Genomic DNA, 15,662 nt, shown 5'->3' with positions numbered 1-15,662 from the left:
GATATATTTCCTCTGTGTTTACTCCTGCTTAATACATCAATCTTCCACCTGAAGCAGACACCCCAACCTTCCACCAGACACCCCAACCTTCCACCAGACACCAGAGGTACCCAACCTTCCACCAGACACCACACGGATATGCCAGCATGCTACCAGATACTAAAGATACAGCGATGTTCCACAAGACAACACAAAGAACCAACCATCCACCAGATACCACACAGATAGACCAACATACTACCAAACAAAACAGACACACCACCCTTGCACCAGAAACCACAGAAACACCAACCCTCCACCTGATAAACACAGATACACCAACCATATACCAGAAACCAGACACACCAAACTTCCACCAGATACCACAGGCACACCACCCTTCCACCAGATACCACACAGACATACCAACCTTCCACAAGACACCACAGAAACACCAGCCTTCCACCAGACACCACACATAGACACCAACATAGTGCCAGACACCACAGATACACCAGCTTTCCACCTGACACAACAGAGATACATAAATAGATTACCAGGCAGCACAGATACACCAATCTTCCACAACACACCCCAAATACACCAACTTTCCACCAGACACTACACAGACATACCAACACACTACCACACACCACAGATACACCAACATTCTACCATAAAGCAGAAATATGTCAAAATACTACCAGACACACAGATACATCAATTATATACCACAAACCACAGATACACCAACTTTCCACCAGACACCATAGATATTCCAAAGATCCAGCAGACACCACACAGATATGCCAACACTCTACCAGATACCACAGATACAACAGTCTTCCACAACACACCACAGATATATCAACCTTCCACCAACACCACAAGATGCACCAAAAAACTACCAGACACCACATAGATAAACCAACACACTACCAGACACTACCACAAACACACCAACCTTCTACCAGACACCACAGATAGAAAAAAATCCATTAATATCACAGATACACAATCCTTCCACTATACACTACACAGATATACCAACTTCCACCAACTACTACAACAGATACAGCCTTCCACCAAAAACCACATATACATCAACCTTCAACAAGACATCAGAGATACACCAACCTTCCACCAGATAGAAGATACACCAACACACTACCATACACCACACAGATACACCAACCTTCCACTAGACACCACACATACACCAATCTTGCACCAGACACTACACAGATACACCAAAATACTACCAGACAACACAGATACACCACACCAACCTTCCCCTAGAAATCACAGCCACACCAACTTTCTACCCAATACCACAGATACACTAACCTTCCACCAGACACCACAAATACACCAAACTTTTACTAGAAAGCACAGATACCATAACATACTACCATAAACCAGATGCATCAACATACTATAAGATACCACAGCTACGCCAACCTTATGCCAGACACCAAACAGGTACACCAACAAACTACCAGACACCACCGACACACCAACCATACACCAGAATCCACAGATACACCAACCATACACCAGAAACCACAGATACACCAACCATATACCAGAAACCACGGATACACCAACCATACACCAGAAACCACAGATACACCAACATTCTACTGGATACCACCACAGATACACCAACACACTTCCACATACCATCGATGCACCAACATTCTACAGTTTTCTGTAATTAGAATAGAAAGTAAATTAGTTACAAAACTTTTGACTCAACAAGATAGGATAGATAATGGAATATTTTCTCGGAATTTGCCAAATACAGATAGACTAGACATTCTGAATGAAATCCTTACTTGACGATTGTTCTTATTGTATATGGTTTTACTATATTAGAGTTAAAACCTTTCATTTTTATTTAGATAAAAGGGAGGAAATATTGTGGAATGTTTGTATACTGTGTGAAAATGTATTGCTGTGATTGGTGTAATAAAAAACTGAATGGCCAATATAAGTGCAATTTCTGGGGAGAGAAAGGAATAGGAGGAAGAATCTAGATGTGTGGGCAATGTGAGGAGACACAGAGAGCAAACAGGAGGTACAAGATACAAGAGGGGTAACCCCACATGATAGAACATAGATTAATGTAAACAGATTAATTAAGTTATAAGAGCCAGTTAGGAATACACCTAAGCTAAGGCAGAGCTTTCATAATTAATAATAAGTCTCCATGTCATTATTTGGGAGCTGGTGGCACAGAGAAAGACTTGCTACATCTCCTCATCTAAAGAAAGCCATTGAGGCCAGGCATGTGTCAGGGGTGTCCCTGAATGGAGGCCTAGAGAGGCCATTGAGTAAAGCTGTGAAGTTGAAACCTGGATTGCTTTGGAGAATCCAAGATATTAGAGATGCCAGAGTCATGGATACCTACTGAGGAGAGCTGCTAACAGGAAGTGGAACCAGCCCAAGAGAAAGAAGTGTGTGGCAGTCAACAAAGCTGAGCAGAGTTGGAGATCTGAAGAGTGCCTTGACATCAGACATGAAGGTACAGAGTTTGGAGTTTGCCCAGCTGGTTTTTAGTCTTGCTTTTTGTCCAGTGTTTGCTCACTTTGCTCCCTTCCCTGTGATTTGGAATGATTATGTATATCCTGTGCCATTATATGCTGGAAGTATGTGGTCTGCTTTTTGCTTTTGATTTTATAGGGAATTACAATTAAGAGATTGCCATGCATCTCAGAAGAGATTTTGGACTTTGAAACAAGTTTAAGACTGTTATAGACTATGGGGACTTTGGAAGTTGGACAGAATGCATAGTTTTGCATCATAATATGGCTATAAGCCTTTGGGGGCCAGGGAATGGAATGTGGTGGTTTGAAAGAAAGTGATCCCCCAAAGGGAGTGGCACTATTAGGAGGTGTGGCCTTGTTGGAGGAGGTGTGTCACTGTGGGGTGGGCTTTGAGATCTCTTTTGCTCAAGCTTCCCTCAGTGTGACTCTCAGTTGGCTTCCTGTTGCCTGCCTATCAAGATGTAAGGACTCTCAGCCCCAGCCCCACATCTGCCTGCATGCCACCATGGCCTCTGTCATGATAAGGACTGAACCTCTGAAAATATAAGTGAGCCACCCTTCAATGAAATGTTCTCCTTATAAGGGTTTCTGTGGTCACCTTGGCAACAGAAACCCCAACTAAGACAGACTTACTACCAGATACCACAGAAACACCAACCTTACACCAGATACAACACAGGTACACCAACCTTCTACCAGACAGCACACAGATACACCAACAAACTACCAAAACCACACAGGTACACCAACATACTACCAGACACCACACAGATAGAGCAAACTCTACCCAACACCACACAGATACATCAACAAATTATCAGACACCATAGATACACCAATCTTCCACCAGAAACCAGATATCCTTACCTTCAACCAGCACCACACCGATACATGAGCCTTCAACCAGACACCACAGATACACCATTCTTTCCACCAGACACCACACAATTCTATCAACCTTCTACCAGACACCACCAGAGATACACCAACATACTACCATACAGAACAGATACATCAACCTTTCATCAGAAACCAGATAAACTCACCTTCTATTAGACACCAAAGATACACCAACATTCTACCAGAAACCACAGAGATACACCATCGTATTATCAGACACCACACAAATACACCAATATACCACCAGACACCACAGCTACATTAACCTTCCACCAGAAACCACAAATACACCAACTTTCTAACCAATACCACAGATACACCAACCTTCCACCAGATAGCACACAGATAAACCAACATACTACCATAAAACCACAGATATATCAGTATAATACCAGATACCACAGCTACAATACCAACCTTCCACCAGAAACCACAAATACACCAACTTTCTACCCAATACCACAAATACACCAGAAACTAGAGATACACCATTATACTACCAGAAACCACACAGAAACATCATTCTTCTACCAGACACCACCAAAGATACACCAACATACTAACATGACTACAGATATATCAACACACTACCAGATGCCACTGATACACCAACCTTCAACCAGACATGACAGATACCAGAAACCACAGATACAAGAACCTTCTATTAGACACCACAGATAGACCAACGATCCATAAAACACCACACAGATACAACAAATTTCTACCAGACACCACCACAGATACACCAACATACCACTGGACACCACAGATACACCAACCATCCACCAAATATAACAGATACACTGAAGTTCCAATAGACATTGCACAGATACATCAATATAGTACCAAATGCAACACAGAGTCAACAAGCTTCTACTAGACACCACTACAGGTACACCAGCATGCTATACTAGACACCAATCATACACCAACATACTACCAGACACTACCACAGACACACCAACCTTCCACCAGACACCACAGATAGAAAAAAAATCCATTAATACCACAGGTACACAATCCTTCCACTACACACTACACAGATATACCAACTTCTACTAACTACTACAACAGATACAGCCTTCCATCAGAAACCACATATACATCAACATTCAACAAGACATCAGAGATACACCAACCTTACATTAGACACCACACATATACCATTACACTTGAAACCACTGATATAACAACCTTCAACCAACACCACACAGATACACCAAACTTCTACCAGATACTCCCACAGATACACAAAGCTTCCAGTAGACACCACACATACACCACTGTTCCACCAGACACCACAGAAATACCACATGTGCATCAGAAACCAGAAATATACCATTATACTACCAGATACCACATAGATCGTTAACCTTCTACAAGACACCATCAGAGATACACCAACACACTTCCACACACCACAAATACACTATCCTTCAACCAGACAACACAGATACTCGAACCTTCCACCAGAAACCACAGAAACACCAACCTCCCATTAGACACCATAAACAGACCAACGTTCCAAAAGATACCATATGGACATACTAAACTTCTACCAGACACCACCACAGATAACACCAACATACAACCAGACACCACAGATACACCAACCTTCCACCTGACGTCACAGATACACCAACATACTTCCAGACATCACAGATAAACCAGTCTTCCACTACACACCACAGATACACCAACCTTCTACCAGAAACCACAGATACACATTCATACTACCAGAGACCGCACAGATACACCAACCTCCAATGAGACACCACATATACAGTTCCACCAGACACTACACAGATATATCAGCCTTCTATCAGACACTAGCAGAGATACACCAACATATGACCAGATACAACAGATACACCAACCTTACACCAGACAGATACATCAACATACTTACCAGATACCACAAATATTTTCCACCAGAAAACTACAGATATGTCAATCTTCCATTAGACAACCCAGACAAACCAACCTTTCATCAGACACCACTACAGATATATGAACCTTCCAGACACCACACCAACCTTCTGCCAGACACCAAAGATACACCAATATTCTACCCACCACCACAGATATACACCAACCTTCCACCAGATACCAACTTTCCCCTAAACAGCACACAGACACACCAACCTTCCACCAGACATCACACAGATACACCAACCTTCCATTAGATACTAGAGATAGACCAATCTTTCATCAGATACCACACAGGTACAACACACTACCGATACCACAGATACACCAACCTTCCATCAGACACCACACAGATGTTGGGAAGAGAAGCCCTCCCCCGACCATCAACGTATGAGGCAGGTGGGAGAGCTAGCCCCGAGTTCATAAAAGCAGCTGTAACACTCGAGAGAGCAGGTCCTGCACCTCACCTGGGCAGCACAGTAGAGCTGACCCTGTGGGTGGAGGTGTGGGTGAGCCAGCCCCAATGCTGTGAGCATGAGAGAGCTGTCCTCACTACTCATTTGTTTTATGGCAGCATGGGCAGGAAAGAGATCCCTCCCTCCCTGCCCATCAACAACCGAGGCAGGTGGGAGAGCGGTCTCTTCCCCCATCAACTGCAACACTCAGGAGAGTGACCCCCTACATCTCTCCTGGACAATATAGTAGAGCTGACCTTGAAGGTGTAGGTGTGGGAGAACTGGAGAATGGACCCCGGCCCCTGCTTATTACTACAAGGGGTGAACTAGCCAGGGCAATGCTGGAGAGCTTACCCTGGTAGCAAAACGGGAGAGCTGGTGGGCCAACCAACTGTGTAACTACCCAGTTCCAGAACTAGTTATGTATTGGCCCACCCCAACATCTACCCCATCTGTGATCTGCTGGAGCATGGGGCAGGGTAGGTGAGGTCATCAGTCCTTGGACCCAGGACTGCAGGATCTCCACAACATAGGGCACCAACCGGATATCCAGGAAGTCTCAGTGAGGGCCCAGTGTCAATGGTGCTGCAGAGACCAGGGGTCTTGAACCAAATAAATGGTTCTTTTCTATAAATGCCTGCATGTAAAAATATATGGATAAAAGGATTTACTGTGTGACTCACTGTGTCACGCTGCAGCTTCCATGATGAGATTTCCCCTTCTTCCTCCCCCGCCCTTTCTCTTAAATTTTATTTTTGTTTTATTTTGGGGTGGGAAAGGAAAGGGTTGGGATTGGAGGCATAATGTGAAAAGACACAAAGAATAAAAAACTTAAAAAAAGAAACACACACACAGATACACCAATATATTACCAGACAACACACTGACACACCCATACTACCAGACACCACAGATACATCAGACTCACCAACTTTGCACAAGAGACCACAAAGATACACCAATATACTATCAGACAACACAGATACACCCATCTTCCACCAGAAACCAGATACACCAACTTTCCACTGGATGCTAGATATACTAGCCTTCCATCATACACTATGGATATACCAATCTTCTACCAAACACCACCATAGACACACCACCAGACACCACACAGATACACCAACAATACTAGCAGACACCAGTTACAGCAACCTTCCACTAGAAACCACAGATACACCAGCCTTCAACAAATACCACACTGATACATCAACCTTCCATGAGACAGCACAGACACCAACCTTCCACCAGACACCACACAGATACACCATTCTTCCACAGCACACCAGCCTTCCACCAGACACCACACAGATACACCAACTTCCTAACAGATCCCACAGATACACTAGCTTTCGACCAGACACTACAGATATACCAACCACCACCACAGACCCTTCAATAGACCAACCTTCAACAACAATTCAGATACATCAACCTTTTACCAGACACTACACAGTTACAAAACACTACCACACACCACAGATACACCAGTATTCCACCAGACACCTCACAGATAAACCAACATACTACCAGACACCACACAGATACATCAAAAACCTTCTCCCAGACATCACAGATACATCAACTGTCCACTTGAAACCACACAGATACACAAACCTTCCACTTGACACCAGATACACCAACACACTACTGGACACCACAGATATACCAATCTTCCACAACATATCACAGACACACTAGCCTTCCACCAATCACTACACAGATTCACCAACCTACACCTGACATCACACAATTAAACCAACACACTACCAGACACTAAAAATGTACCAATCTTTCACAATACACCACAGATACAGCAACCTTGCACTGGACATTACACACACACCAATATGCTACATATACCAGACAACATAGATACACCAACTGTCCACCAGACATCACATAGATACACCAACATTCCACTAGAGACCACAGATATACTAACCTTGAACCAACACTACACAGATACAGCAACCTTCCACCAGACACCAAACTTCTAGTAGAAACCATACAGACATACCACCCTTCCTTCCATCAGATACCACATAGACATACCAACCTTCCACAAGTCACCACAGATACACCAAAGTTCCATCAGACACCACACAGAGACATCAACTATCTACCAGACTACCAGCAGTTACATCAATATATTATCATACACCACAGATAAACCAAACATACTTCCAATCTTCCACAACACACCACACACACCAACCTTTCATCTAAACCACAGATACTCCAATCAGATACTCTGATATTCCATCAGATACCACATGATATATCAACATACCACCAGACACCACATAGATGCACCAAGCTTCTCCTAGACACCACCACACTACCAGACACCACAGACACACTAACCTTTCACTAGACACTGCAGATACACCAGTGTTCCTCCAGACAGCACAAAGACAAACCAATACACTACCAAACACCACACAGATACACTAATCTTCTACCAGACCACACAGATACACCAACCTTTCACCAGATACCACAGATACCCCAGCCTTCTGCCAGACACTACAGATATTCCAGCGTTCAGCAGACACCACACACAGATATACCACCTTTCATTAGACACGACCTAGCTATCCCAATCTTTTGGAACTCTATGTATACCCCCAACCTGTTTGAAATGTCTTTGGAATACGTGGCTAGAATGGTGTGAAGGGCAATGGGTGTGGTATGTATAACTGGAAATCACAGTACTTGGCAGAGCTGAATTCATGATGTTTGGGTTAAACTTGAAGAATACATCTCAACCAAAATAAAAAAATTGTGATGAATACTTAAGAGAGAAAGCACTGGAGTCTGAATCATGCATCTGTAAACATAGCATTTTATTAACAAAATGTTTACACCTCTCTCGACACAAATTTTATAGTGATGGAGCATGCCATACTCTATAAAAGCATACACAGAAGTCAAGCTGAAGAAACACTGTTCCAAAGTATTCCAGATTTACCATCTGCAAACAGAAGTACACAAAAGAAAAATCTTACAACAAAAAGCAAAAGGCGGAGTGTCCATTTTTCAGTGTTTACAAACAAAACAGACATCATACAGTTTACATAGACTTAGGTCCAGCCCAAGGTCAGACTGCAAAAATGGTCATCAAACACCCATCCAGGCTTGGCAAACCCTCATTCCAGTATTGTGTTCCAGGTAACCAGGCAGTCCATCATCGGCTTTCAGTTCAGGTTGTTTAGAGTGCTACCAGGCTTGGGAAACCAGGAACAACTCAATTTTCATACAGATGCTATTTAAAAAAAGGCACAAGGCACTTACTCCTTGCACTGGATCTGGATAAAGGGATGGCGCTCTCAGGAGTAAGGAGGATTGCTGGTACTAGGGCTCAGGTTTTCCTTCCTGTTTAGATGTTTTGTTTGGACTTGGAAACTCAACAAGTGCTTTCCTCCACACTCCGTGGGGGTCTGATACGTCAGCCCACTGTCCTATCACCTGGGACAGAACGCTTTCTGTCACTCAGTTGTGTTTGCCTTGTAGGCTCATGCTGCCTGCTGCCCTTCTGGAAGTCCTGGGGGGGGTGTCTTTACTCCCCAGGGAAGGGCAGGTCATGTGTGCTGAGGTGGCTGGGGCAGGATGCCTGAGGGAGAGCCCATAGAAAATCAAGAGTAAGGCAAGAATTCAGTGTCAACCATATAAAAGGCAGGCCATAATTTCTGAAGGTCAGAGCAGTGATTGATGATGGTGTGAGTGACTCATGATGTACAATGATGGAAAGACTGAGTGGGACGTTTAAAAAAAATAAAAAAGATCCTCCTTGGGGCAATAAAGCTCTGTCTACAGAACACAACAAATGGTTTAAAAATAGAGCCCAGATCAGCTGCCATTCATCCTCCCCCACCAATCTGACTGGTCCCTCTGACATCATGGGCATGACCCAAGTTGAGAAAGTTTCATGCACCATGTAGTAACCTCAAACAGGGATGAGAGGGAAAAAAGTTCAGGATAATTTAAATATAAATGCCAAGTGTTAAAGATGGTCAAATGATGTGAGGACTAGTCCTCAAAGCAAACAGTACTGCGGGCAGGGTCTCCCAATGGTCTGGAGCGGGGGAGCATGGGGTGGACTCCAGCCTGGTTGAGCAAGTGACTCAAAACCTGCTTTGTGGAGTGGTAGATGAAACACACAACTTGGTTTTAGACGCCCTGGGGCCTCCTTGACAATGTCAGTTCTGTGTAAAGATGATTCACTTCAATGGACTGTCTATACACAACCTGCCTCTAAACACTGCCAAGTTCCTGAATCAAGAAGTGGCCTGAGGAAAGCAGCAGGCTGTTTCTACAGTGCCATTAAGGAGGACATGAAGACCCATGCTTGAAGACTGTCAATTAAAGGAGGCTCTTTAAAAAAAAAAAAAAATCATGACTGTCTTAGGACTCTCTATTAATTGGCAGACAGAGCTTGGCACTTAAGTCCTGTCTGTGGAGAGCTACCCGGGTTTTTGCTTGTTGTAATTATGCAGCATTTTGATGAGGCACTGGACACTGTAAAATGAACTCACAGCAAATTAAAACATTTTTTTTCTGCAAGTTTTTTAGACATTATGGTTTTAATCTCACCATCTATTTATACATTCTAATCTTGCTATCTGAAATGTTCAACATAATGAAAAGGAATCGATGGAAGGTCTGAGTTTTTTTTTTTTTTATTAAATTTCCGAATCCTTTTGTTTTGAAGCCAAAAATATTCTAGCACATCTCTAATTGATTACCCTCTGAGAGGAAAGAACACAGATATTAGTTATTTCTGATGGTACAGAGCATCAAATTAAACTTGATCTATGCTGGTAGAAGTCCTAGCTCCAGAGAGTAAATCACTCCTCCAGGCTCAGAGCATCCTGAAGGACGAGCTGAGAAATACGACGATTCCAAGCTCTATTCATCTGCCCTTCTCAGCACATCTGATGAAGTTCATCAGGGTAGGTCCCTCACTCATCACCCTCTGAGATGCATAAGGAAGGCTCCTGAGAAGGGCAATACCCTTCTAATATTTTTTAGAGTTTCATTTGCACATAAAACAGGACAAATGCCCTGGCATTCCATTAACATTTCTCGCAGATCAGATAATCAAACTGCCTGGTTTTCTATTACTGAAGTCGAGACAAGCCTCTCCGCTGTCACAGGAAATCCACTGAGGCCATTCTTCTAAGTCTCAGGCTAAACTCTACCTGATCTTCCTCTTTTAAAACTGCACTGTGTTCTGCTTGTCTTCTAAATAACTGGCTGCTCAGGATATTTTTTTAATTATGACATTTGTTGATGTGTCTGTGTGTGTGGTGTGGGAGGACATGTGGAGATCGGAGGACAACTTGTGGACTTCTTCTCCTTCCACTATGAGGGTTCCAGGGATTTGCCTTGTGTCATCAGCCTTGGCAGCAAGTGCCTTTACCTGCTGAGACATCTCACCGACCCATTAAAAAAAACCATTCATGGGCTATCTTAAACCATCACCTTTTATCAACCAAGTCCCCCCACCCCCGCCGTAAGGAAGGCATAGTTAACAGCTTGAATCTTGAAGGTACATCCGATTTCTTCCTTAAAAACTGATGAAATCAAACAATTAAAAATTGTGTTGTTTGTCCCTTCAAAACAAATTTAAAAAAGGACTTCCAAGGAATTCCATGACCTAGCTCCCCACTGTCATTCTGTGCTCACCAGAATCAGGCTAAGGAGCCTGCTAAGTTCTGTGATACAAGCCACCTGTCCGGCTGCCATGCTCTGAAGCAGGGTTGGAGGTTAGGGCAGAACTAAGCGTCCCAGCTACCTTTGCCCAGGAGGGTTCTCTCCTGACCCCTGCAGGGTCTGCAGACACATGGGTGTCCAAGGGCCAGTTACAGAGATCACATAGTGTAAGGGCCCACATGTCACAGTCTCTGTGGGTTCTGAAAGAATGAGTGAGGATGCTGAGCTGAACCCCATCAGCCTCTTCTGCAATCGAAAAGACAGAAGGCAGTGAACTACTGCCTTTTGGGATGTGGAGGCCCACGTGCTGGCATGCAGTGTACCCCAAACTGAACCCACCCATTCAAACACGGTACCCTTGAAATACCGCAGCAGACCCTCTGGTTTGGTAGCCCTTTGGGTGCCAGGTGACAGCCACCTACAGGACACTTGGAGCTGTGTCTCTTAAGAGCTTTAGAAAGCCCCCATACCCACTTTCCTCCTGGAGACAAGGAACAAATGTAAGACTTACAGACAAGTTCTAAAATTCAATGTGGGCCACCCCCACTCCCCCGGCATATTTAAAAATCCAGAGGACAGCTAATCTCAACAACAACACTGGCCTCTTCAAGTAGCCATGACTCTCATAAGAAAATTTCGGTCCTTTGACCTGGGTAGGCGTCCAAGGAACGGGAGCACAATGAGAGGAGGCGGGTACTTCAAACATCATCATAAACGGGAACAAGGACCCAGGTTAATTTACAATAAATCTTTCGGTTGCCGTGCACAGTGCTTGTCTTGGGTGCGGCTGACAAGCAGGCAATGGAGCTTCACTGGGAACCGGAAGGGCTTGCAGTAGGTATTTCTCTCCAATCACTTCTCACAGAGTTTACACTGAAGGACACTTAATCAGACTCTCACTTTATGTTCTTTTAATCATCAAATGATAGCTAATTAGTTATCACAGAATCAGAAAAACACTTATGTAAAAGAAGAGATGGAGAGACCAGTGGTTGCTAGGACTGGACACCTGCAAGGAGCTTATGTCAATTTCTCTGAAAGAAATCAATACACACTGGCAGTTAATTAAAAGATCTTTCCCTTTCTGGTCAGTCTTCAAATTTTTTAAAAATGGCCCTGCATCATAGGGAACCAGATTTTTATGGAGGGGCTATGTCTTAATGCCCTTGGAGTCTGGATATTTCTCTTAAGAAAAAACCCCAGGAAAATAAGAAATAATGTATTAGATTCCTATTTAATCTGAAATGTGGTCAAAATAAAGCACTACGTCTGACTACATTTTACTGTGCATTTTCTAAGAAAGTAAATGGAGATCTCACTGTGTTCACGGAGTCTGAACCTGCTGTCATTAAGCAGTACATGATACCACAAGCAGGGCGGCCCCCTTCTTGGACAGACTGGTGACAGAGAGGGCAAGAAAGACACGAACAGAGGGTTCATGCTGCTCATCCTGTTGGTAAGACATGCAGCCATGGCCAGAGTCACTCCCTACATGTGGCACGAGAGGGAGTTAGCGAGAGAAGCTACCACGTGCCACAGAGGAGATCAGCCACGGGATGTGCCACGACTTCCAGAATCTACTGGGCTGTTCAGATCATAAATTTATACCATCTTTAGGTGAAACAAGTCAGAAAGGGTCTCACATGGGCAGCCTTGTCCACATGAGCCAAGCAGCTTTGTTTTTTTTTTTGTCCTGGAGATGGAGGTTTGGCGTGGGACTGTTGGAGACACACCCTCCTGCAGGTCTATGTCAAGTCCTATCAAGCCACCACAGGTGGAAGGAGCCAGTCTCGGGAAATCACAGGGTTTTCTCTACATGCGTGTGAACTGGACACTGTGCAGGAGGCTCAGTACACAAGGTGCTGGAAGCCTGATCTCAGTGAGGATGAACAACTGACGCTTACATGGCCTCGCTCAGTCTGGGCCACCTGGGTCACCCTCCGTTAACACCTCTCCATTTTAAGCATATAGGGGAGTGGCACAAAGTAGTAACAATTGTTTTGAAAAGTTTTGACTGTTCAGTTAAGGACCGCTCTGAAAACACATTTGGTTTGAAATTCAAGCTGTTTCATTTCCTATTTAATCTTGTAAATTTCCTTCCCTTACAATACTCGGGCTGGAAGGGTGCCAAATCAGGCCAGGAACAAATTTCCAGCAGTTTCACTTGGGGGCTTTATTTTTAGATTATATTAAGAACCTCATTAGGCTCCTGAGGGAAAAGAGTGCAAAGCACTAACAGAGGCAAGAGAAAATAAAGGAGGACGAGGTGAGCCGGCTGTTAACAAGCAAAGCACTCTGAACACAGTTGGTTTGAGCTTGCTACTGTCAAAGCCAGGTGAGTGACGGGTGCTGGGCTCTCCCTCGCCCCAGGCTAGGAAGGACTGGTCAGGCTTGTCCAGGAGGCATATGTCTTTATTACCATTTCCAGATGGGATGCAGAGGGGCTCGGGAAGAGGAAGCAGGCTGTGAGCTAAGTGCTCTATGCTTCTGCACAAGGTGAATGTGCTTCAAAATATTCTGTGGACCAGCTGAAAAAGGGGGGGGGGGGCGGCACACGTGAGACGGGGTATAGGACTAAATGGAGTACTGAACAGAATTCAGAAGTTATTAATGTATTTACATAATTTATAATTTTAAAGCAACGGTCTCATAAATATAGACTACAAATATACATTTGCTAGGCAGCACACATTTTTTTTCCCCATTAAAATACCTGGGCCAAAAAACAAAAAACCATTTCCTTTGTTCTTTCTCTCTTCCTTTTAAACCACTGTTTATCAGTGTAGACACATGTAACTCAACTGGCTCCAAGGAGTGTCTCTACACCATTCCCTGGGCCACAAGAACTTATTTAGAAAGGTAATGATAAAACTAATAATATGTGGTGACATAAACAGGGTCAGAAGTAAACCCAAGGTGAGTCAGGCTGCCGCTGTGTGTTAATTTACTGTGTAGGAAAGTGCTTTAGAGATGGTGGAGACTGTCCCAGGAACAAGCGTCCCTCCACTGTGATCACTTTCTATATCTTAAATGACGCAACGCTGACACTAGAGACAAGGACCAAGGAGATGACCATCTCCGTAGCCTTTTCCCTTAAGATCCATGAAAGTGCTCATTTCCCTTTACAAATGATACATGACATCCTGATTACAAAAGCACCAGCAATTCAATCCTACCATCCATATATCAGATGCTCCTTTCAGCTAGGTCAATAGCCAAGGATGTGGTCCCTTTGCAAGCCAGAGTCCGCACCAGAAGTCTGCAGATGGAAACACCTGCTGCAGTTTTCCAAGAGAACCCAACAGCCAGTTCCTCTGAGTCCTTTTTGCATGAAGAAGACTCCAGGGCACGAGGCGGTTGCCAATGGCAGGGACTGGTCCTCCTGCACCGTCCAGGACCACCTGCTTCTTCATCAGTGTGGGGCCTGGGTCATCAGCAGCAGCTTCGCTTTGGCTCTGATGGCTGTCTTCGGAGTTTGAAGCCCTTGCCGCCGGACGGCGGGTTGGCATCTGTGGATGGAATTCTTCGGCCTGCACCAAAGGGAGAGGACAGGAGAAGAGGCATAAGCTTTGATTTCCTCATCTGTTCCTTCTCAGACACAATTTTGGCAATGCAACATGGCAGTTTCATGGAGATTAGGACAAGGAAGACAATCAAGATGACAGGGACAGTGTGCCTGGTCACCTGACCTAGCATCACCTAACGCCCGACCTACAGGACACCTGCCACAGTGAAGACCACAGCATTGCCATGGCACCAGTCTTTCAGATGTCACTAGTTCTTCAACTAACATACTTCTTCTATTAGAGGATCCAAATAAGGATACCAAACAGCATTTAGTAAACTTTTTAAACATAAAAATTAGACTAAAAACATTTTCTCTTGAGCCAGTAAACACATACATTTAGGGAAAAAAACAAAAACAAAACAAAACAACAACCAACGTGCTTGGCTCCATGTCTCATGGCAGAGACCATCACAGGTATGTGCCCAGCTCCTCTGCCCCTTAGGATGGTCCCTCACAGTACACAGTGGGCTGCTGCTTCTCTCAATAGTTGAGCATGTGCATTGCGCCTCTTAGACTAATCATTCCTCTACTGATGGGCATCAAAATCCCCAGTACTTCAGT

General features: G+C 44.1%; 1 protein-coding gene across 4 annotated transcripts in view; it reads right to left on the bottom strand.

The window, feature by feature from the left end:
- Positions 1-15,662, bottom strand: part of Rab22a (RAB22A, member RAS oncogene family) — a 65,555-nt gene that overhangs the window by 5,315 nt on the left and 44,578 nt on the right. For 2 of the 4 annotated variants that reach the window (XM_076571290.1, XM_006976021.4), the window contains one exon: positions 8,648-15,063. In XM_076571290.1, coding sequence (XP_076427405.1) covers positions 14,966-15,063 — 98 coding nt within the window. In that variant the 3' untranslated portion in view covers positions 8,648-14,965. Of the gene's footprint in view, positions 1-8,647; positions 15,064-15,662 lie in introns of those variants that run through there. The other 2 variants (XR_006071696.2, XR_006071697.2) reach the window with 2 other exon arrangements.

Source organism: Peromyscus maniculatus, chromosome 4, assembly GCF_049852395.1.
Source record: "Peromyscus maniculatus bairdii isolate BWxNUB_F1_BW_parent chromosome 4, HU_Pman_BW_mat_3.1, whole genome shotgun sequence".
Taxonomy (NCBI): Eukaryota; Metazoa; Chordata; class Mammalia; order Rodentia; family Cricetidae; genus Peromyscus; species Peromyscus maniculatus.
This window is presented reverse-complemented; position numbering and strand designations above follow the sequence as displayed.